We start from the raw sequence: 21,532 nt of genomic DNA, 5'->3' as shown, positions 1-21,532 counted from the left end.
TTTTCAACATCCCGAAATTACCTGGAGTATAAGAAGAAAATAATTCCTTCCTGGAGTGACATGAGAAGTAGCACCAAAATCCACAAACCAACTAGACTCATTGCAAACAAGATTGACGACATTTTCATCACAAGAAACAAGAATGTCATCGTTAGCAACAACAACAACACGATTTTCATTATCGCCTTCTTTTTTTTGTTGTTTCATATCTCTCTTGTACTTGAAACAATATTTCTTGATATGCCCATTCTTGTGGCAATAGTCACATGTAACATTCTTGAATCTAGACTTTGACTTTCCTCTACTTTTATCTCTGTCATTCTGACCTCTAAACTTGATTCTCCCCATGTCTTCAGTAACCACAACATCGGAGTGTGAAGTAGAATAAGATGAGCCTTGAATTCTTCTTCCTATCTCTTCATTCAAAACACCGCTCTTAGCATATTCCATGGTCACAACACCACTGGGAGCATAATTAGTCAAAGAACTCGAAGAGTTTCAAAAGAGTCTGACAGAGCATTAAGAAGCCATAGTCCTTGTATTTTTTCATCAAATTTTACACCCATTCCGGACAGCTAGTCACGAACACCCTGAAAATCATTAATATGATCAGAAATAAGCGTGCCCTTTTTATACCTGATGTTTATTAATTGTTTCAAAAGGAACAATTTATTGTTGCCAGTCTTCGAAGCATATAGTGTTTCGAGCTTGTCCCATAAACTTCTGCCATGTGTCTCATTCATAATGTGATTTCTAACATTATCTTCAACCCATTGTCTAATATAGCCACAAACCTGTAAATGCTCAAATTTCCAATCCTCATCATTCATAGATTCAGGTTTATTAGAAGCAAACACAGGTAGATGCATCTTCTTGACAAATAGAAGATCTTTCATCTTGCCTTTCCAAGTATGATAATTACTACCATTCAAACAAACCATCTTGCTCGTATTTGACTCCATCATTCAAATAGATAATCAACAACAAATCAATGCTCTGATACCACTTTGTTGGAAAAGACAAGACACTAATAAGAATGCCCGACAGGATAACAACGAAATAAACCCAAGTCTAACTTTCCCTTTCAATTTGAACCAAGAGAAGACAAACCAAATCAAGCAATATGAAGAATGAACAACAATTATATCAACCAAACAAAAACAACAAGATAAGAATAAGTCATTCACACAAGACACAACGATTTACGTGGAAAACCTCTTCGGTGTGAAGAGTAAAAACCACAAGACCAAAGCTCCACTATAATCAACAAAAGTTACAAAACTGTTCTCCAAAATGGCCACCAACAAAGTGCCAAACAATGAGCAACACAGCTACAAGATAACATATTTTCACCTAAATTAATTAACGTACATTATTTTTATTCAATTTAACATAGTTTATAAATATTTTTTTGATTATATTCTCATAAAAATAACTTTGCAAGTTTTGATGTGAAGTTAGATAAAACAACCTTTTATCATAGAAGTACTTTTTGTTTGTTAATTTAATCGTAACCTGCCTTACCACAAGCTCCCCACTCAGCCCAATTGAACCCAAAAAAGCATTTTAGAAAGAACAGAAAAACATATCAGCGAAGCGGAATTTTGGCTTTTTAACACTTAACAGTAGTAGTAATAGTACAATGAAAAGCAGAAAAAATTGGCACTAGCTGGAATCTCTTCACTTCACAGTTCACATTGCCCCCAATTCCTCCTCCCCACTCAAACCCTAACCCCACACAGTCACCATAGTGATTCCTGTCGCCTTCAACTGGCAAGACTTTTTCGGCCAACCACTTCTCTCTCTATCCCCCTCTGCCTTTCTCTCACTATATACGTATACACAAAATATATATAATTATTATATATTAGGGTTTTTGGACCTTTTTGGTTTTTTATTCAAATGAACAATCAACAACCACCTGTTGCTAAAGACACTGAAGTGGAGAAGGAGGAAGAGTCTTCTTCTGTTATTACCAATTCTCTAGAACCTTCTACTAAGGTTCACGAAAAAGCGGATATCATTATTGAAGACGACGACGATCATCCTGCTGCAATTGTGGCTATGGTGACCGAGAAGGAGGTCTCTTCTGTTGACGATGATCCCATGGATGAGGATACTGTCAATCCTGCTGTCGTCTTTTGTATCAGGCTCAAACAACCTAGGTCCAATTTGCTTCATAAAATGAGTGTTCCTGAACTTTGCCGCAATTTCAGGTGATTTTTTTCTTTTTTTTTATGATCATAGTAATAGAGCTACATCTCAATTCTGGCTACATGAACTAGAAAAGGATATCAATATTTTTTTTCTTATTTAGCGTATACCTAAGTAATGAAGCAAGGAAATGATCAAATTTGAGAAAAGCAGAAAAAAGTGAGATTAGTCTGTTATTGAGGATTATTTAGTTATGCTGAAAGTGGACTACTTGTTGGAACTTCGCAGTTTTAACTGTTGAAGTGGTGGAAGTCACTGAATTGAGTTCTAAAGTTGCAGTGGGTTGAACTCACTGCCTCAGGTGATAGCTAGGTGCTGATCGAAGTGTTGACTTATTAGTCCGGCCATTTGCCTCCCACCTAGACCAATACTATTACGGCATTATGCTCCCAATATAATCATCACTAAAGTTTAACTTCTAGATATATTATAAGATTTGGGCCCTATAATTTGTTCATACATGCAGTAATTCACCTATGGAAAATGAATTAGTCAAAAATATGTTATATTTTTAATGAAGTTTCAATGGAATATGTGAGAGAAGAAAAACAGAAACTGCAGTCTCATTATGGTCTTACAGAAATCAGAATGACAAAGGGAAAATTCAATTTTTCTTTTTAGTTTCAGTATTTTTGTTTCTAGAGTTATTTCATTTTCTGGACAGAGAGAGAATCATCCTGGTAAATGTAGTTGCATGCTAGTCTGGGAAATTTCAAATTTGCTATGCCATTGCGTCTTATGCCCTCAATGGGGTAAGCATCTTTTTTTTCTAAGCAGTTACGTAAGATGATAGGTTAAGTGCTTTTAACAAGAGACCTGAGGAGTTCTGTATGTCAGAGACTGAAGTACTTCCTTATTTGTTCCTAAATCCTAATAGAGGAGTTAGTTTTTATCCATCCAGTGAAGGGAACTTTTAGAGAATAAGAAAGAAGGTTCTCTCTTTATCTTGCTACATTGTAGAAAGTGGTGAAGATTCCTAGTATTACATTCCTGTGCACATCCACTGTATAAATGTTTAAAACATACTTTTTGTCAAGACAACCTTCCAGACATATCTGATTTTTCTTTTTGATAAAGATTCCAACCTGTCTAAAATTGTGTAGCAACCTATCAATTTCAAGAAAGAACTCTCATCTCCTGCATGTTCATTATGGAATGAGTGTTTTGGCTGCCCATAGAAGTTCTTTTTTGAAAGCACCCAAGGGTATGACCTAGTGGTCAATGAGGTGGTTCTTCCCATCTATCCTAGTCTTGGTGGACAGAGTTACGCGGTACTTGTTGTTGGTGGGAGGTGACAGGTATCCTATGGAATTAGTTGGGGTGCGCGAAAACTGGCCCGAACACCACGGTTATAAAAAAAAAAGTTGTTCTCTTTTGAAAATTTCCAACTCCTATGCTGTGACTATGCTTTGCTATGATGGTGTAGACTGTTCTTGACTCAGAGAACATGGAAAGAAAATCTTCTTTCTCTTGTATCAGTGCCTTAGTTTGTTATAAAAAAACAACAGGAAACCAAGACATAAAGGGTGACTGTGGCTAATCTTAGAGGTTCTTGTAAAAGAACATGAAAGTGTAAGACAATAATTCCTGGACGATTGGGGAAGTCAAGTGGTGAAAAAGCTGTTGCTGTCTCTATGCATAGCAAAAGAAGAGTTTACTGATCCTAAACTTACTAAAATTCTTGTATCTTCTTCAATCAGGGAGTTGTTTAGTAGACAGAGAATCAATTAAGTCAGTGTCTTAGGGTGCAACCAGGGAACATAGTGAAAGTTTATGTAGTAAGTGAACTAACTAGGGTTGCTTGATCAATCATAAACAATAACTCTTCTGCTCACTCATCATTTTTTTCTTTTTTGGTATTGGGTAGGCGGTGGGGTGGGATTGTTTGGTCTTCATTTGATTGACAATTCGATATGAGGATTATTAAAGAACTATTGGTTTTGCAATGCAAATTGACTTCAACCAGTCATTGGTAGCAGAAGAAAATGCATACAGCTGCTTAAGATTATCATCAAATCAATTAGGCAACAAAAAAAATTCGAAGAGAGGGGTTGTCTCCCCATGTGTGGAGTGTTGCACACTTGCACTTCAAATTCTTCTGTTGTTTCCAATTTGGGACTCCCCCTCAAACTCCTCAGATACAGTTGCTAAACCAATTAAATATGAAATTGAATTCTGCAAAATAGTCATTTTTCAATCATTCGTTAATCCAAAACTGAATTTTACATTTTGCATTTGAAGTTATCTTTCCATGACCTTGTTGAAACTAACTTTTTAATACTAGAAGCCGTGTTAACATTGTCACTAACATTGGATAAATGCTGAAATTAGTAAGTTCAATCAATTTGATATTCTAATTATATTTAATACTAGAAGTTGTGTTAGTATTGTTTCTATCACACATAGATGTTGAGATTAGTAAGTGCAATTCATATTGATCTTACAGGTGTTGAAGCCAGGTAATATATGTTTTTCTATAAACTAAGTGAAGTTTCACTTCGAAGAAGCATACACTTCACTTCTCACTTTTCACTTGTAGCTCCATAGATCTTTTTGCTCTTTTGCACTTTTCATCTCTAAAAACACTGATTTTGGAAGTATTTTGGGGCTTTGGATGAAGAATGCACAAGAGATTTCTAGACTCATAGGATAAGTATAGTCCTTCTAAAAGAAAAAATAAATTCCTTCTCAAAATAGGATGAGAATAAAGAATTTGATAATGGACGTACATCATTTGGCGCATCAGATCCAGTCTTCTCCCAAATGCCACATGATATCAAGGGTGACATATTAACGTAACTGTAAACGTGCTCAAGATTTACCTACAATGTAGCATCTAAGGTTTGTTTGTCCCACAGAAGTGCTTTTTTTGCAAGATAAAATCCCCCTAAACACTGTTCCCAATATAAGAGAAAGAAGCTTGACTATTATCTTGTGGAAGTTCCAGCAATCTGATGTCTGATATGTTTAATATCACTTGCCCCATCACTCTTATGAATGTTAGGAATAAAGCAATAAAGTAGGCATATATCTTATCTAACAGGAAAAATCAGATCTGGTCATAAGCCCATTACTATACTGTGCCAATATTGTAAAACACCATGTTCTTTTTTTTTCTCTTTTTTGTTAAATGCCATGTTCAAATCATCAGATCTGGGAGCTTCGTCTCAATGCTAGTAGTTATTCAATTTTTTTTTTTGAGAGGGTAACAATTTGTATTATAAACCAGTACTTATGTAGTCCTGTAAACCCCTTTACAAAAAAGTATGAAAATCTAGGAACAGAAACAGCAAGCCTTGCATGATTGTAATACTTCTAGGATTGCTTCTGCATCTGTAGGGGAACTCTTTGTACACCAAAAACATAATAACAGAATACAATCTGTTTTGATCATTTGTAGGGGTAGTTATTCAATTTTTGACATAACAGATGTTGCTTGTACTCATTATAATACACTTGCCCTCATAGTTATGAGAATATCTTTCCTTAGAATGCTGCTAGGATGGATGTGAGCCTGAAATTTTTCTTCAAAGTGTAACTCATGAAGTCTAGTTTGCTATTGAACTACTGATGCTTGATGTTTTCATGATCTATCACACATTTATTAGTATGTATATATCTTTGAAATCACTATCAAGCATGTATAAATCCTTGGTTTTGCAATCAAGAGCATGTTTTTGATGTTATTTCTCTCTCTCTCTCTCCTTGTTCCTCTGGCAGTTGCTTTCATTTCAAAGGGATAGATATATTGTCTTTTGTTTCTGAGTTGCTTTTTTGAATTGTTTTATAGTGCTGTTGCTTGGTGTGGAAAGCTAAATGCAATAGCTTGTGCGTCTGAAACATGTGCAAGGATTCCAAGGTTAGAGCTTCGATTTCCATCATTGTAAATTACTTCAGCACACTGTAATTTACTGCACATGGATATTATAACTGTCCAGTGTTTCCGCTAAAAGATGCGGAGTATGTGCAAATTTTCAATGTCAAATTCGATGTGGTCAAATTCTCTAGACATCACTTTATATCTTTGCATGTACTGTTTTATTCTTATTACTTCTACCTTTTTGTAGTTCAAATGCAAATCCACCTTTCTGGATCCCTATACATATCGTCATCCCAGAGCGACCAACTGAGTGCACTGTGTTCAATGTTATAGCAGGTATTGTAGAATGACTTGACGGTGGCCAGGGATTTATCTTCCTTTTGCAAACATGTTTAGAACCTAACAAATGAGGCCCTCTCCTTTAGGTCCATAAGTCGTTTATGCACGAGATTTTTTTTTCCTCCTTTGATTTTCTTGCAAATAGAAGGAAAATCAGAGATATTTGAGAAATGGTGAACAAATGAAAACTGAACAGATGGTGCAATGCAAAGCAGTGGATAAACAACTCTTCATGGAGGAGCAATTAATTAAGTTTTCAACTTTTTGAGTAATACGTGAAGGACCTTCAGAGTATTAAAGAATTCGTAATGTTTGTTATGAAATTTTATTTTCCGACCATCATCTATGGGAAAGTGTGCTAGATTGCTAATCAGTGTTCGTACTAAAATATCTTGGAGTTTCCATATTGAAGTGACAATTTGAATTGTCTAATTATAATAAATATTTGGTAAGATTGCATCTGGACAAAATGATCCTTTTAGTTTCCACGCAAAGCCCGAATCAAGCTTCGATCTTCTAGCATATTATAAAGAACTATTCATTGAAAATGAAGTTGATTAACTTTTACAAGATTGCAGTGGATTAGAAAATAGTTCGAGTAGCTTAAAAACACCCTTGAAGCCCACCTTTGGCTTTATAAACAGCCGAACATCTTTTCAAGAGGACTTAGGTTGTTTTAATTCCAAATGGGTAAGAGTGCTTTTTTACCTTTTTAGATAACTAAATGGGCCCTAAAAGCTCTGGTCCATTGTGTAGTTGCACTGAACTGAATTTTGTCCGAAGTGATGCTCACTTTAAACTCTTGTGCATGATTGATTACCGCCAGGTGGTTTATTTTGATATTTCATCTTTTACATTTTACGATCTACAGACTCCCCTCGTGATTCCGTCCAATTCATTGAATGGTCTCCTACTTCGTGTCCGCGTGCACTACTCATAGCTAACTTTCATGGGAGAATAACAATCTGGACTCAGCCTTCACAAGTATGCTGTTTTTTCTGGAGTTTATACTATAGTGCATTTTGTTGTCCTTTTCACGTTTTGTTTCGTGTATTTTTGGTTACATGCACGTTCTTGGTGAGGGGTTTCTAACCTTTTCCATGTCACATATGCTAGCCAATATCTTGATTGAGTGTTGGTTTTTCCCATATGCTACAAATTCAAGATTAGTTCTGCATTGTTGCTTCAAAAACTATTCTTACTTACTGCACTTAAGGGTGTGGTCTAGTGGTCAATGAAGTGGGTTGGTCTCAGATTCAAATTCCAACAAAGAACACTAGGTTATTTCTTCCCATCTGTCCAAGCCTTGGTGGATAGCTGGTGAGAGATAGGAGGTACCCCGTGGATAGAGTTATCCGGTATCTGGTCTTGACACCATGGTTTAAAAAAAGAAACTATTCTTACTTAACATGTATGCTTGGTTACACAGGGTTCAGCTAATCTGGTACGAGATGCTAGTTGTTGGCAGCGAGATTACGAATGGCGTCAAGATATTGCAGTTGTTACAAAGTGGTTGTCAGGAGTTTCTCCGGTATGCAATTGTTATGGTGTTGTGAAACTTGCATAATTCGATCCGTTCATTTCTTGATTCTTTTATACCTAAGTTTAGTATAGGTGGCTTTCAACAAGAACGGGCGGTTCCGCTAAGTCAACATTTGAGGAGAAATTCCTTTCTCAGCAACCACAATCTCCAGGCAGGTTCCTTGTTTTTCACTCTTTATTTTGAATATATGTTCCATCAAATGAGTAGTTACTTGGTATGTATGTTAAGTGATTCAAAATATATTTCTGGTGCATATCAAAGCAATATTGTCATAGGCGAAAAATGAAAAAGCGTCGAGATTTGTTGGGCTTAAGCACATAAAGAAAGTAAAGCACAGTCTTCAATGAAAAAAATGCGTAACTGAAGAAGAATAAAAGAAAATATATATGTAATCCAAGAATTATAACTATAATCACCAACAACATTCACGTGGATAAAGAATTAGTAAAATTATAATCATATGAAATAGTTATTTTCTAGTACTGCTCTCTTTAGTAGTCCATAGATGGTTGGACACATCCTTAGCATCTTAGTGCCTAAACATGTATTGTAGGCTTAAGATTCATTGATTGTATCAAAACTTAAAAGTGAGCCTGTTATAAACTTATACATGGCCTGTTATGATGTGGAGAGGAAGCGAAAAGGGATGTGGAAGATGGATTAGGAGAAAGATGATGTGAACCTGTTACTCCAGCATGAAAATTGGTTGATGGACTTGATTTTCAAGATGGTATGATCCTAATCATAAGAACTTGTTAATTCAAAAGGCTTGACTTAACTAGACTTGGTATTATCTGGGGACAAATTGACCCTAAAATGGAGAGCTCGAGCATGCTCAACTAGGTATGCCAAATTTCGTAAGAACAGATGCAGTGAAATAGTAATCCATCTTCTTTTAAAAAATAAATCAAAATAGAAACCTGGGTTTTTAACTAAATAAACACTTGAAGGAATAGGAAGCTTCAAAATAGACAACTAGTGAAATGCTGGTCTTAAATCTGGAAAAGAAGAAATGATGAGAACAAATGCTGCATAAGTTTAATGTAGACTGGTGTAGTTAATCCTTCTGATGAGACATACCATATTGATGAGCCGTCATCTTCTTTCGGTCGTAGATTTACCAAGTCCAAACACAACAAATTTCTTACCTATCCAAGTATAATTGCCAACCTCAACAAGGGGACTGACCTTAAAGAAGCGGAAAAATACTGGGATTTATGACCAAATATGCAGCAATCAAAACTGCACAACAAAGGTTTGCAGAAAAGATGAATAACTAAGTGAGCGATGGGGCCACCTGGAGAAAGGAATGGTAGTGAAGGTCAGCCAAGGGGTCAGAAGGTTGGTGACGGGAGGGGTCAGGGCTTCCTTAGTTTCCAATGTCACAGCATTAGGGGAATGCAGTGTTGAGAACAGAGGAGAAGTGAGCATTTTAAAGTTACAAGGTAGCGACCAACTAATGGAACATGTTTTTTTGCATCCTTGGTGTGTGCTGGGTAACTCCACAGACTACTATAGGGCTTCTAGACAGCTGGAAGGAGATAGGAAGGAGACACTCTACTGAAGACTGGTGGGAGCTAATTCCAGCTTGCATCTGGTGGACCTTATGGAAAGAAAGAAATGCTAGATGTTTTGAGGATAAGAGCAACAACATGGAGAAGATTAGAATGAATAGCCTTAGCCTTAGCCTTTTGTTTTTTTTGGTGTAAAAAGGATATGAGGGGGAAATAGAACTTTTTGTTGATTTCATAGGCAATTTGTAATCTCTCTAGGGGTAGGCTTTTGATGTGCTCTGATGAGATTGTAAGTGACCTATGCTCATCATTTTCTGATGATGATACTTTTATGAATACACAGTTACCCTTATCTCAAAAAAAAAAACCTTGGAATTTGTAGGGTAACATAAGAATTATGAAAAGCATTATTTAGGTTTGTTCTAGCCTCCATGTGCAATGTATAGGTACAAAAAACCTTGAACTTAGTTTGCTTTGCTGCACGAGGCATGAGCTTGCTTGAGTTCAAACTTAGGTGAGCCTTGCCAAGCCAAAAACAAAGTGAACTTGAATAGCTTGTGAACTGTCCCAGTTTACTTCTGCCGTTCCGCCCAAGTTTGTATCAAATTGCAGGTTGATGCTTTCTAAATCCGTCAAAAATGATAATTTTTTCGTTTCACCAACAATTGCATTAACTGCTGTTTTGCTGCTGATCCTGCTACTTTTGCCATCATGTGTCCACAGTGTTCTTTTCTCCTCTTCAAAACAATTGAAAAATTCCTTAATTAATTCTACTGTAATTTTGACTGCAGCTGGATGGCCAAATTTTCTGTGTGTATGCTCTGTCTTCTCATCAGGGTCTGTTCAGCTCCACTGGTCTCAATGGCCACCTAATCAGAATGGTTCACCATCAAAGTGGTTTTGCACAAGTAAAGGGCTATTGGGAGCGGGGCCTAGTGGCATCATGGCTGCTGATGCTATCATAACAGACTCTGGAGCAATGCATGTTGCTGGAGTTCCCATTGTCAATCCATCAACTGTTGTCGTCTGGGAGGTAGCACCTGGCCCTGGTAATGGATTTCAAGCAACTCCGAAGACAAGTGTAAGCAATGGGGTTCCAGCATCACTTAATCCACCTTCTTGGGATGGATATTCCCCTTTGGCTGCATATTTGCTTAGCTCGCAGGAGTATTTATTACAAGAGGCTAAGCAAGGCAAAAAGCTAACGGAACAACATTACAGTGACATGGTCACACTTCATTGCTCGCCCGTTTCCAACTTTTCTGCATATGTTAGTCCTGAAGCTGCTGCTCAATCCACAGCTACCACGACATGGGGTTCTGGTGTTACTGCAGTTGCTTTTGATCCAACTCGTGGTGGTTCTGTGATATCTGTTGTGATTGTTGAGGGTAGGGATATGGACCTAATGTCCCTTTTTGCCCTTCAAATTTGTCTAGTGAAGATGGGTTTCCCCTTCTCTGGTTTTCTTTCTGGCACCAACTTTTTACAAATTTATATTTGTTTTTGTAGGACAATACATGTCGCCTTATGATCCTGATGAAGGCCCTTCAATCACAGGTTGGAGGGTTCAACGCTGGGAATCATCTGTGGAGGATGTTGTCCTCCACCAGATATTTGGAAATCCCATGTCCAGCTTTGGTGGCCAGGCACCAAAACAGACAGTATGGGTGAGTAAAGTAATTAAATGTATCCCAGCAGGAAATGATTTTAAGAGACCCCAAACTGTGGGAGCCGGACCAGTTCCTTTTGGAAAAAACATGGCTGACTCTGGTGTTGAGATGGGAAAGAGGGTTAGTTTTGATCCCTTTGATCTCCCAAGTGATGTTAGAACCCTTGCTCGCATTGTGTATTCTGCTCATGGTGGTGAGATAGCTGTCGCTTTTCTACGAGGTGGAGTCCATGTATTCTCAGGTCCAAGCTTCACCCCTGTTGATAACTACCATATTGATGTTGGATCTGCCATTGCTTCTCCGGCCTTCTCTTCGACGAGTTGCTGCTCAGCTTCTGTTTGGCATGATACCACCAGAGATTGTACAATATTGAAGATTATTCGAGTTCTTCCTCCTGCTGTTCCTAGTAATCAGGTGAAAGCCAATTCTGCGAATTGGGAACGTGCAATTGCTGAGAGGTACATGAATATTTAAAGCAGTTTAGCATGCCCAGTAATGCATTTCAATATGACTGTTATTACATCTAGTTAGAATAGTATTGATTTATGATATTAAACCGTCTTCCCAGAGCTGACATGTTTTTCTTTTTATTGGAAGATTTTGGTGGAGTCTTTTGGTTGGAGTTGATTGGTGGGATGCTGTGGGATGCACACAAAGTGCTGCAGAGGATGGTATTGGTAAGAGCTTAATCTGTTGGCAGCTTTAGAATCGAACTGCTGGAATGGATTTGGAAAGTACTTCAAGCTTGATGTATGATCAAGAGTTAAAATAGATTTAGAGACCTCAATATCTAACCCGGAGTTGGTGGAGAGGATGAATAGGTTAACTATGGATATGATGCCGGAAACAGACGAATTTTATATCACCCTTCAATTTGAATTGGCAAAAGCGATGTCTCCTTCCATACTATGGATACCAAAAATTCATTATCTGGATGTGAATGAGTCTATGACAGGATTCATGATTGTTTGCTATTTGATGTGTTACTATGGAATCCTAAGTAAAGAGTTTTGAAATAAAAAATTTCATTCCTGTTCTACTTGTGAGGTAATAGGTAATCAGTCTCTGTACTGATCACCAGGTTCAAGTAGTGTGACCCCCACCTTTTGCAATATAGGGATTCTAAAAAATTGAAATGTCATATCTTCAATTTAGAGTTGCATACATGTTCCTATCATAGCACTAATTTTTTGTGTGTAACCCTTGGTCATTCTGCTGCAAGATCTTTTCTTGGGTTTCATGGACTGCAAAATAGAAATTACATAGCAGATTTACATAGCAGATTTAGTTTGGAGAGTATTACCGGTCCTTGGATGCTTGCTTTCCTTGTTTTTCGTCTCTTCTGCTTTGATTCTGAATAATTGAAGACAGCTATTCCTCTTCCATGACATCCTCAGCTGCTCCTTTTTTTTTTTTTTTTGTTTGCTCTTCCGAAAGTCCTCCATCTTCTCAAAGTTTATCAAATTGAGTGGCTTTATGGATGCTCATTAATTGGCTTCCAGCACAAATTTTGTGCTGATGATGCTTATGAATATAGTGGATATATTACCTTCTCAAAATAAGAGAGGAGGGGATGCTCATTGGTGTTTGAAGAGATTGTGCTTCAGTCTAATATAATGTCTCTCCTGTTCTGCTCAAGGCCTTTGTGTTCAAGTTTGAGCTTTCTTTTGGCTTGCTTTTTTTCTTGATTGAGAATTTGATATTAAAAATCAGTTGATCTCTGGCCTTTTTCTGTTTGAGTAATTTTGACTTCATGATGCTGGGTGGATCAGATCCGTGCATGAAGAATCTGGCAATCACTAATGATGTGTGTTTTTATTGCAGTTGCTTTGAACAGTGTCATTGCTGTACTGGATGCAGATTTCCATTCCCTCCCTTCAACTCAGCATAGACAGCAGTATGGACCGGTGTGTTTCTTTTATTTAATTCCAACTTCAAGCCTATCATTTGCATGTGAGGAAATTATCTTCCTGGTGTATCAAATTGGATGGAGACTGGTGACAATATAGCAATTACGTGAAGATATCGAATGTTGCATTTCACATTCTGCTTCATGCTTCTATATGCTTTGTTTTTCTCTGTATGAGCTTTGCTCTTGCATGATATCAGTCTGACTTCACTTGCTCAGGATGGAGAATTCATCTCTGTTGGGGTGGGGGTGGGGTGTGTATTAGTCTTTGGAGAAGATAATGGAGCAGTGTATGGATTACACTTCTAATTATTTTCTATCTTGAGAGCATGAGCATCATATTTGCTTAATTTAACATATGAATTATACAACACTTCGATTACAATATTATACTTATTAGGTTGGATTATACTCGTCTCTGAGGTAGAGGTAAGGTCTACGACTCTGCATACACTCTACCCTCCCTAGACCCCACTCTGTGGACACTGGGTATATTGTTGTTGTTGTAGGCTGGGATATACTAAAGACGTGATTCTTACTTATTGAATGAACAGTGTGATCAAGTTACTTATCCTTTTCTCGCTGCAGAAGCTTGTCATGACTAAGATGGAGACAATTTTTTGTAATGAAACCCATCGTTTAAAGTTACTAAATCAATCTGTGGAAGTCTTATTAATCAATAAAGATTAGGTTCGAAAGAGGGGGGTAGGGTTCTCTTCCTGAGCCCTCCCCTCCATAAAAGAAAACCTATAGATGGTAACTGAACTATAAACTTGGATAACAAAATCCAGAAATTTGAAGTAAGATCAAGATTATGATTGCTCAATTGAGAAGAGATGTTATTCTGAGTAGTCAAAACAACATAGAAATGAGAATGTGAAGTAAGGAAAAATGATTGCTTTTGCAACAAGGACACTGCCTGATGATGTCTAATTGTGAGAAAATAACTTATTCTTTCTGCGCTTTTGATCACCTAAATGAAAAATGAACATTTAATGTATAATGTTACATTTGAATAGGACGAATTGCATATTGCATCAAAGTTTATACAGTTCTTGTGGAAGGACATAGAAGCATTCAATTGTTACAAAATTTATGTGATAAAATGATCCATCAAGACTGGTCTTTCTTTTCTTCTTCCAATTTCTAGCCACAATTATTAATGTTTATCTTTTAGAGATGACACAATGAACGCCTGAACCTGATGCAATTGTAGTGAAGTCCTTCGGATAGATGTGCAATGTAACTATTTTTTGTTTCTCTCGATCATATACTAGTCTAATAGTCTGTTGTGTGGAAGATTGTGTTTGTGTGTGTGTGTGTGTCATTTTCTGTCAGATATTGGATCATGTTTTTCTATCATTCAATCTGTGCGCACATACATACAAGTAGTTCTTGAATTTTAAAACTGTTTGTTTATTTCATGATTTCATCAAAGTTCATTCTCAGGAATGTATGATGAGTTTTCCTGTTCTTGGATATCGTTGAGTGTTGATATATCTCATCCATATAATGCAGAGTCTAGACAGGATAAAATGCAGGCTTCTAGAAGGTACAAATGCTCAAGAAGTCCGGGCAATGGTGCTTGACATGCAAGCAAGATTGTTGCTAGATATGCTTGGCAAGGGAATCGAATCAGCTTTAACAAACCCGTCAGCATTGGTTCCAGAGCCATGGCAAGCTTCTAGTGAGACACTGTTTGGTATTGATCCTGAGGCGATGGCTGTTGAACCATCACTTGTGCCAAGTATCCAGGTATTTTCTTACACTTGTCCGATGTACCTTCTCCACCCACTGGTTTCCCGCAAATGGATAGATGTCTTGGTGATCATCACCTTTCTGTATGTGTAACCAAAGACGTCTATTTCTGCGTTCAGTGTTTGAGTTTCTCAAGTATTGGGATGATTTAATTCAGGCATATGTAGATGCAATACTGGATCTGGCCTCTCATTTCATCACGCGCTTGCGGCGCTATGCAAGTTTCTGCCGTACATTGGCTAGTCATGCTGTTACTGCAGGTACAGGTGGGAGTAGGAGTATGGTGACTAGTCCTACTCAAAGTGCTTCATCTCCTGCCACTTCCCAGGGTTAGTTTGTTTGCTTCTCTCTGTTATGTGCTGTTAAGGGATATCCCTTCCTGGATCCAAGAATCCACTTTCCCTCTCTGAGCTAAACCAGGGGCCTCTTCTTTTCAGGTGCTCAGGGTGGTACTGCAAGTTCCGCTGGGAGCACTCAGATGCAAGCTTGGGTACAAGGAGCTATAGCAAAAATTAGCAGTACAGCCGACAGTGTTCCTAGTTCAGCCCCAAACCCCATCACTGGTCCTTCTACATTTATGCCCATAAGTATCAACACAGGCACTTTCCCTGGAACTCCTGCTGTTAGACTTATAGGGGACTGCCATTTTCTTCATCGGCTATGTCAACTTCTGCATTTCTGTTTTTTCTTCCGTGGAACACAGTTACCGCGTTTTATGGGGGCTGCTCAAAGGAATGCTGATTCTTCAATGCAAAAACCTCAGCCCAGTATTCCAGGAAAAGCAGAAGATTCCAACTCTGGTGCAAAACCAATGCTAGGTGGTCAGGTTGGGACAGGAGCAAAGGGGTCTGAAGAAGGTCCATCTAAACGGTCTAGGATTGGTTCTGGAAATGCTGGTCAAGGATACACATATGAGGAGGTAAACTTTGTAATCTATTACTTAACCAGTTGCTCTTGTTTTTCCTGGAACTGTTCTTTGTTTTGGATTGCTATACTTTTATCACTCCATTTTAGAATAATTCTCAATTTCCATGTAGCACCAAATTGGTGGTTTCGGAATAGCAGGAGACTCCTAGTGGTATCCGAGTCTCAGAATTTGGTGCATTATGAGGGGCAGCAGACTAATGAAACTAAGATATATTCCTCACTGTTGAAAACAAAAGAATTGTTAAGATATATTCCTCACTGTTAAGATACATTTCTCAAAAAAAGTATGGCAAAAACACCCTTCTCGCCCAGCTGCCTGGATACTTCCAGGAGCTATTTTTTTTTCTTTGGCTGCGTGGGTGAGGCCAACTACATGGGTGAGCTATGCGGCCTACTCAGATTTTTCCCTTTGCTCTTTTAGCCAATTTTTCTTCAACTTTTGGTCTTCATGTCCAATTTTCTCAAGTATTCAAAGCTATTCTAATCCTTATTCTCTTCAAAGGCTCCCAAAAACATGGAATTATGTCATCCAAACCATTATTAGTCCATTAATCTTGCAAATGGGAATGAATTTATCATTAAAAAGTAGCATAAGTTGGCAAAATGGCCAACTTATCACTGTCCAATTAATTGCACCAAGGAGTAGAAGAAATTTCAATCAATGAATAGCAGATTCAAACATTAAACGCCATGATATGCTGTGTAATGAGATTGCAAAGTTCACTTTCAAATCAGATTAGGAACATGCAGGGGAAATAAATTCTTGAAGTCATGGAAAGGTGTAACATGACAATTTCAAGAGACATAGTTGGTTGGTTACTTGTTATGAGACAGCCAGGCTGTCCAGATGGGGAAGTCTCTGTCAAACAGGATTTTTTATATTCTCTAGATGGATTGTTCCACTGTTCTGTCAAGCTGGTTGGAAACTTATTCTTGTTATGATACTGCCAAGCAGGCTGGTTATTCAGGTGAGGAGGTCCATGTTACCTCTAAATGTATCATTCAATTGTCCTGTCTGAGAGATAAATGGACAGGAATAAAGAACCACTATGGTTCAGCAGCAGATACGAATTATCAGAATGAGAATATTTGAGAAACTTTTAGTGATTATATCAGTTCATGAAGAGGAAAAAGCTAGTTCTGGATATTGAGGTAAGAAGCCAAAAGGAACTGGCTAAGAATCTGAACAAGAAATCTTGAGCTATCTAAGTCATGAAAGCAACAACTATGGGCAAGCTAGAAAATGATGAGAGCTCAAGAATGAATTTAATTTTTTTGTCCCTTTACTTTATCTCTTCCTCTGATTTTTGAATGGTTATGGTAGTGAAGGAGAAACTTTTTATCAGTTTGGTTGATCACTCTGACAACTCAATTTTTTAATTGCTAATGTAAGCATCTCTTTGAGAGTTTTGAATCAACAAAAAATTGAGCTCCTCCTTGTAGTCTTGTACTGCTATCTAATAATTGATATTTAGGCATTTTTTTCTAGATTGTTGGTTGTTGTCGAGGAATTATGAAATGGCTCATCAGTATGCATACTTATCTTCGAAGTTGTTGATTAGTTAAGGCCATACGTTTTGTGGATGTAAAGTTTCATATTGATGAAAGGAAGCCCTTGTAAGAAAGTTTTAAAAAAAAATTGTTGCAGAAGGTAATGAAGTAGTGAAACATGGATTTGGATGGCTATTGATATCTGGGAAGATGGGTTATTATGTTTTTAGTGTACAAAGAGTTCCCCTGTAGATGCAGAAGCAATCCTAGAAATATTAGAATCATGCTAGGCTTGCTGTTTTGTTCCTAGATTTTCATATGTTTTTTGTAAAGGGGCTTTCAGTACTACATAAGTACTGGTTTATAATACAATTCGTTACCTTCTCAAAAAAAAAAAAAAAAGGTGGATAGAATATTGATTAATTTGATATTATATTGCAGGTGAAGGTCCTTTTTCTTATTCTGATGGATCTTTGTCGCCGGACTGCTGGTTTGGTACATCCGCTGCCAGTTTCTCAGGTTGGGAGCAACAACATTCAGGTCCGCCTTCATTATATTGATGGGAACTATACTGTATTGCCGGAAGTAGTTGAAGCTTCCCTCGGACCTCACATGCAGGTAGTTCTACTGTTGTTAGTTCTATCTGTAGAGTTATGTGTGCAATGCATGTAAGAGTGAATATTTCTTGAGATCTTTTCATCTAACTTAAAAGTTTATAGCTGTAATGCTAAATATATCATTTGGAGCTCCTTCCTAACATTCATAAACCCCATATCGGTCATCCTTTTTTAATTATGTGCACTACAAGAAAATAAGACATGAAAGAAAAATGTTTGTTGGGTGGGCTGAGTTCAGCTGTTTATATTTGTTGAGCTCATTGGGCCACTTTTGGTACTTCAAACCTCCTTAACAGGAAAAAGAATAGCAAACAAATTGAAAAAGACAACTCATGTAGGGATGGGTAGAAATCCCCATAATTCTTAGACACTTATCTCATTCCCCTTTCTTGCAGAATATGCCTAGGCCTAGAGGTGCAGATGCTGCAGGGCTGCTATTGCGTGAGTTAGAACTCCATCCACCTGCTGAGGAATGGCACAGGAGAAATATGTTTGGTGGACCTTGGTCTGATTCAGAAGATATGGATGACAATTCTAAGCTTAGCCCATCAAGGGATTTGACACAGCACAGCTCATTAGAAAATTGTGATGTATATTATGGAGCTCATGGTTTGTGGCCTAGGAAACGCAGGATGTCTGAAAGAGATGCTGCTTTTGGGCTGAACACTTCAGTGGGGCTGGGTGCATATCTTGGTATAATGGGATCTCGACGAGATGTTGTGACAGCTGTTTGGAAGACTGGTCTTGAAGGGGTTTGGTACAAGGTTTGCCTAACTTTTGAATCTCTATTTATTCTCCTAGATTCATTTTTTTGCTTTTATTCATTTTCTATGGCATCTCTTTGCATGAAGGCATAATGTTATAATTAAGCAAGTTGGATTGTATTGGAGAGAGATAGCTAGGTTAGTGTCCCTAACCCGTGAACAACAGAAGTCAATCCTAATGTTATTATGCACAAATTAACTTGGATAAAGTCGACATACTTTTCTTGTTGTAATTATAAGAAGATATTATTTGAAATTGCTTTAATTCCTTCCTCTGAAAGCCTCATTGATTAATGTTTTGGTGTTGTGGTATTTTAGTTTCCCATATGTCTACGTATCACATGACTTTCATTTCATTTCCAGAAAATGTCTAGGGAAATTTGCTCTCTTCATTGTGCATTTGAGTTGGGAGGTATTTTTATGTCCTAAATGTTTTATTTGCTACCAGTGTTGCATAAAAGTTTATTTGTGATTTCCAAATGTTAAATCTTTTTATGGTGAGTGATTTTAAAAAGTTAGGTTTATTAAGATCAAAAGGTTTTATTGTTCATTAACAAATGATAATTGTTATATTTCAGTTTTTTACCCTCCATGTACGACACTCACATGTATACAATCTAGTATTAGATTTTCATAGGTGCATATATTTAATGCTGCAGAGATCAACTTGTATGTTGGTGTTGAATCTACTTAATGTTGATCAGTTAATGGAAGTTAGTCTGTAGGCCACATTACGTGTTATTTTGCTGATCGGTCCTTGGCTTTTCCGATGAAATAGTCATTAGTCAATCACTGTGTTGTAACATCCACCCAATGATATATTTTGGGTAAAGCAAAACAAAGAAAGCTTCACTCGAACCCTATTCTTTGTCCAGATTTAGTTTTAATTGCACTTGGCATTACTTTCAATATATTTAGTTTTTTTCTATTTAAGAGCAGATGGTTTGTAAACATAGTCTTATTCCTATAATTTTCATTGCTGCAATGTCAAGACCTCATTGATATGGAGTAGCTCAACAGGAAATTTTGATCATAGTCTCGGTTTAGTTCTCAACTTACAGTGTTGACTTTTCTTGCAGTGCATAAGATGTTTGAGACAGACTTCAGCTTTTGCTTCACCAGGTGGCAACCCTTCTGCCAATCAACATGAGAAGGAAGTATGGTGGATCAGCCGGTGGGCATGTGGCTGTCCCATGTGTGGTGGGACTTGGGTTAGAGTTGTATAGAGCATTGGGAGTAGTTCACTAACAGTGGTTCTTCCAACTTTTGTGAACAGCAATGGTTCAGCACATGGAGACAAACACCTTGGACTCTGCCAGCTTATTGTGGATTTGTCACTCTGGTCATGTACTATATCTTAAAGATCCAGTGTGACTAGTGAGGCTGGTCCTGAAGTTGGGTAATTGGTATGTGGTTTGATCTTACTATCTCTGTTATACCGAGAAAAGTTTCGGAAAGAAGTCAAGATGATCGAAACCCAGTTTCTGGAAATGGGCATACTCCATAGCTACTATATACATCAAATTTAGGAAACTAAGAAAGAATCCTCACTTGGATATATTAGGTTCTCTTCCCAAACCAGAGCTTTTCTGGGGTTGTAGTTGTGTATAATATTGGCACATTTGTTGTTTATATGAGGGCAATCCGTTTGCTCCAAGTAGTCGTCAAGTAATCAGATTTGCTCAACTGAAATGCCTATCTCTCTCTCTCTCCCCCCCCCCCCCCCCGTTATTTCTGGTGACTATGGTTGCTGCGGTAGTTGTTATTACATGGGCTTAATAAATGAGTGGGAAGGTTTGGGGGGTTGCCTTGGCTTGCTTTGCGTTCAAAGTCCTATACAAGTGTTTCACTGTCCTGCTGGTTATACTTGTGCCATATTGTATTGAGTCTCTACTAGCTCAGATATTGCAATAGTTTCTGGTTGAGTTTCTTAGACTGCGTCTTGTTTATGCTCGATTTCTTTGTGCGGTCTTCTCTTCAGTTTTTCTCGTTGATTAAAACCGATTCCATCTATTTATAAGTAAAATCTTAAGTGCCATGGGGTGGAATTTTTGCAAGCCAAAGGTGGGGAAGGGTTTTATTTATCTTTTTGAAATTTTATTGATGCATGAATTGTGAATAACCCAGATGGTATGAATGATGACTGAAATTGTAAATCATGTGCTTTGCTTAACTATCTTCAGTTACATAAACAAAGAAGCTTGGAAGGGAAAATAAAAAATTTGAACTAATTAAGATGGCCTCTGGTTCTAATCGTAGTTTTCTGTCCCGTTTATTCAATCTTTTAACAGTACGTAGATATTTCTGTTTCCTTAATTAAAAACCATGATTTATAATGGGGAAGGATAAAGGGGTGTTACAGTTTAAGTTGACCTCCTAAATAAAACAATTAGGGGTCGTTTGGTTTGAAAATGAGTTATGATGGGATAAGTTATGTTGGGATAAGTTATGTTGGGATTAGTTATGATGGGATAAGTTGTGTTGGGATTATTTTTTATTGAGTGTTTGGTTTGTTGTATTCAAAATAATAAATTTTAAGAACAATTTATTTGTTTACAAAAATGCCCTTCATTAATGTAAAAAGTGATATAACAAAAGGGTTGAAAGAGACATTTTTGTCATTTACCTATTTTATCCCGGGATAATTTATCCCGGGATTACTATACCACCCAAGGAGAGGGATAACTTATCCCGGTACTAATTATTAATCCCGGGATAAGTTATCCCGAACTTGCCAACCAAACAACAAAATAAGCGGTACTATAATTTAATCCCGGGACTATTTGTTATTATACCTCACACCAAACGAGCCCTAAATTTGTAGCATAAGCTACATAACCAAAATTTAAAGATTGCTTGAACTCCTATATAGATACACCCACTGTTGCTGACGCTACAACTAGTTATAAAAGATGTTCACAGATGCAAGAACGGATCGTTCATAAGGAATAAGAAATAGGAGCATC

At 37.4% G+C, this 21,532-nt stretch overlaps 1 protein-coding gene across 3 annotated transcripts; it reads left to right on the top strand.

Moving 5' to 3' along the window:
- Positions 1-1,864: 1,864 nt before the first annotated feature.
- Positions 1,865-20,258, top strand: LOC125822445 (mediator of RNA polymerase II transcription subunit 16). Of its 3 annotated transcripts, XM_049501841.1 has the most exons (16): positions 1,865-2,216; positions 6,005-6,073; positions 6,282-6,370; positions 7,245-7,357; positions 7,803-7,904; positions 7,983-8,067; positions 10,222-10,818; positions 10,940-11,558; positions 11,698-11,777; positions 12,925-13,007; positions 14,528-14,764; positions 14,925-15,096; positions 15,205-15,686; positions 17,627-17,803; positions 18,198-18,566; positions 19,646-20,258. In XM_049501841.1, the coding sequence occupies exons 1-16, from the start codon at positions 1,903-1,905 to the stop codon at positions 19,790-19,792; spliced, it is 3,735 nt and encodes a 1,244-aa protein (XP_049357798.1). In that variant the 5' UTR covers positions 1,865-1,902; the 3' UTR covers positions 19,793-20,258. The 3 variants fall into 3 exon arrangements, with proteins under 3 accessions (XP_049357798.1, XP_049357800.1, XP_049357799.1); XM_049501842.1 differs by lacking the exon at positions 1,865-2,216 and having other exon boundaries at positions 6,055-6,073; positions 7,988-8,067; XM_049501843.1 differs by lacking the exons at positions 17,627-17,803; positions 18,198-18,566; positions 19,646-20,258 and adding an exon at positions 17,184-17,321.
- The last annotated feature ends 1,274 nt before the right edge of the window (positions 20,259-21,532 follow it).

The sequence above is a fragment of the Solanum verrucosum genome, unplaced genomic scaffold (genome assembly GCF_900185275.1).
Source record: "Solanum verrucosum unplaced genomic scaffold, falcon-dt-bn FXZP01000103.1, whole genome shotgun sequence".
NCBI classification, from domain to species: Eukaryota; Viridiplantae; Streptophyta; class Magnoliopsida; order Solanales; family Solanaceae; genus Solanum; species Solanum verrucosum.
The sequence above is the reverse complement of the archived record's forward strand: the minus strand, read 5'-3'. Positions and strand labels throughout refer to the sequence as shown.

Excerpts from the sequence above, each read along its gene's own strand:
- LOC125822445 (XM_049501841.1), top strand. The coding sequence starts at position 1,903 with ATGAACAATCAACAACCACCTGTTGCTAAAGACACTGAAGTGGAGAAG. Across the intron at positions 2,217-6,004 it reads GAACTTTGCCGCAATTTCAG|TGCTGTTGCTTGGTGTGGAA; the intron begins GTGATTTTTTTC and ends ATTGTTTTATAG. Across the intron at positions 10,819-10,939 it reads ATCTGTTGTGATTGTTGAGG|GACAATACATGTCGCCTTAT; the intron begins GTAGGGATATGG and ends TTGTTTTTGTAG.